Raw genomic sequence first — 2776 nt, forward strand, 5'->3', positions numbered from 1 at the left:
AACAACCCTTTGCTCTCACGTACATATCAAGTTCAGACTTGGGTGTTCTTAGGTTGTGGTGTGTCAGCGAACTTCCATGTAAGGTGGAACTGCGCAGATCTTACTCCAGCCACTTCATTGATGGGAACAGCATCGGGCTAGCATACAGTTTCCTCTATTGGAACGGAAGTGTCGACACGGTGCTGATAGTAGAGATCAATGCACTCCAGATCAAGACGCTTCAGGCTAGTATCGCAACATGCACGGATGTATTCAGGACTGCCATTGATTGCAGGGTTCTTGATTTCAGTACGGTTTGGAAAAACGCCAAATTTTGTAGCCAACTGGATCTTTTCTCTAGGCAAATGCTTCAATGCCTGCAAAATGCAAGTCTTGGCGATAAATAAACAAAGAAAAATACCACCTGATGCTATATCAGAAATTGCTCTTATCCCAAAAGCTCTTTTAGGGGAGGAGAGACACATGACATTTGAAACAAAGGCTCATTGGCCAACTATTCATTACATATATTAGGCATGATCTTCATATGTAAATTGCTCGCTTCAGCGACATATTTTTTTGTTTTGGGCGTCCATTGTTGGACATGCTAGCTTCTCATTTACAAACACTGTTTCAATTCTTCAAATGGTGGGGACCATATACCCTTTTAATCCTTAAGCTTTTCAAGCTATGACAACTCCTTTGCAGGCCATGACAGCTTTTCAAGTCATATCCATCTAAAGAATTGCATCAGTTCGATGCCAAAATGACATATAAATAGAAAAACAGAAAGGGACTAGCTTCATCAGGAGAGTCCAGATATTTTCAATTCAGATGCTGAGGCAAATATAAGGAAAGAAATAAGGTCCAATTGAGGATGGAACTCCGCAGGCAAGTCATCAAAACTATATACCAGCCAACTAGTTTGTGATTGCGGCTTGGTTGTTATTATTATTATAAAAAAACTAGATACCATATTATACGGCCAATTCTTTTACATGAAAGCATATTATGAAAGAACCTTAGAAAAAACATTTCGAAACTTACCTTCCCAACCAAGATTTCATTAGTGTGAGGTCCATAAACATCTGCTGTATCAAAAAAAGTAATCCCCTTGCTATAAGCTTCCTTGATGAATGAAATACCAACCTCTTCAGGGAGTGGGGCATTGTAGATTCCAGAAAGCCCCATGCATCCAAAGCCCAACTTTGAGACCTAAAAGTCGAAAAATATCACGCAGAAAAATCAAGAGACAATAACACCTTTCCTTTTTCTTAGCACATACAAAATTTTATCTCCCTACAAAGGGTTTCTTTTATAGCAACCAATCATTCTCCCATTTTTGCAATATTTCACTCAAGAATCTCTGAGGCGTTGAGGCTATGAAAATTGTACTTTTAGAAGACATCTATCTAATAGAGAAACGGATATTCATGGAGAGAAAGGTGAAAAGGGGTTTTACCTCTAATCCTTGGTTACCCAGTTTCACTCTTGGAATGATAACTTTCTGTTCCTCGGCCATCGTTTTCAATTCTTCTCCTTTAGCTTTGTTGCTATGGAAGTGAGGCAGTAACGGCGGAGAGAGTAGGGGAGTGAGTGTGTCAAGAGCTCTCGCCAACTATTTATGTAATACAGCCGTGGCAAGGTAGATTGCTAGAAGCTGCTGTCAGCAATCAATTCTCCTTTTCATTTTGGATAACATTTTATATGAATGATCGGTTAGAATTTAGAAATGAACTTTAAAGTATTTGTTATTTTAAAATATTTTAAAATAATATTTTTTAAAATTTTTAAAATTAATTTTTGATATTATTATATTAAAATGATTTAAAAATACCAAAAATAAATTTATTTAAAATAATTTTTTTTTTTTGCATAAATGTTTTTGAAATACAAAAACAAACAAATATTTTAGTTAATAGATTTGGCTAAAAATATTTAAAGAGAGAAAAATATAAAATTAAATATTTTAGACTGTCTAACCAGACTTAATAATACTTTTTAACTAATAAATAGAAAAGACAATGTCTTCCAGTGCTACAATATCATTCAAAGTGCTAACATTCTGTGTCTATAGTGCAATAAATCTATGTTCACAATACTTTTTTCTTAAAAAAAATATATTGAGATAATATTTTTTTATTTTTTATATCATCACATCAAAATAATATAAAAACATAAAAAATATTAATTTGATGTAAAGAAAAAAAATTTAAATTTTTAAATATCATTTTTGAAACACAAAAACAAACTTGTTTTAATAAGAAAATTAATCAACTCAACCAGAAATGAAAAAAAATTATCTCACCTAATTTTTATACAATAAAAAAATCACATAAATTTATTTTCTTATTACAGTATGAAAAAAAATCAATAAGAAAAAAAATAATTAAAAAGGAAAAAAAGTAAAATTGAAAATATTTTAAAGTCACATCAATTTATTTCATCATATAGTGTGAAAAAATATCAATAAGAGAAAACACATTTAAAAAGGAAAAAAATAAAATTAAAAATATTTTAAAAGAAAAAAAATTAAAAGGAAAGAAATTTGTTACCAGTATATTATGCACCGCTTTGCTATGTGCTATTGATGGTATTACTGTAAAAAATACTTTATTTGAAGATAATGATGGTATATATATGTTATGTGCATTTAACTCAACTAAATCATTTTTATATTTAGAAAAAATTATCATTGATCCACTGTGGTGCGCGGGCTCATATGCTATTTATTAATTTATTACATAATATTTATTTTTAAAATATTGTTTTTAAAAAATATATTGAGATAATATTT

At 30.8% G+C, this 2776-nt stretch overlaps 1 protein-coding gene across 2 annotated transcripts; it reads right to left on the bottom strand.

The window, feature by feature from the left end:
• On the bottom strand, positions 1-1630 carry LOC118044048 (probable aldo-keto reductase 1). Of its 2 annotated transcripts, none has more exons than XM_073404008.1 (3): positions 1442-1630; positions 1129-1194; positions 1-356 (listed from the first exon to the last, which is right to left on the bottom strand). In XM_073404008.1, the coding sequence occupies exons 1-3, from the start codon at positions 1499-1501 to the stop codon at positions 138-140; spliced, it is 345 nt and encodes a 114-aa protein (XP_073260109.1). In that variant the 5' UTR covers positions 1502-1630; the 3' UTR covers positions 1-137. The 2 variants fall into 2 exon arrangements, with proteins under 2 accessions (XP_073260109.1, XP_034908088.1); XM_035052197.2 differs by having other exon boundaries at positions 1027-1194; positions 1442-1621.
• Positions 1631-2776: the final 1146 nt, after the last annotated feature.

This window comes from Populus alba, chromosome 13 (genome assembly GCF_005239225.2).
Source record: "Populus alba chromosome 13, ASM523922v2, whole genome shotgun sequence".
In the NCBI taxonomy this organism is placed as follows: Eukaryota; Viridiplantae; Streptophyta; class Magnoliopsida; order Malpighiales; family Salicaceae; genus Populus; species Populus alba.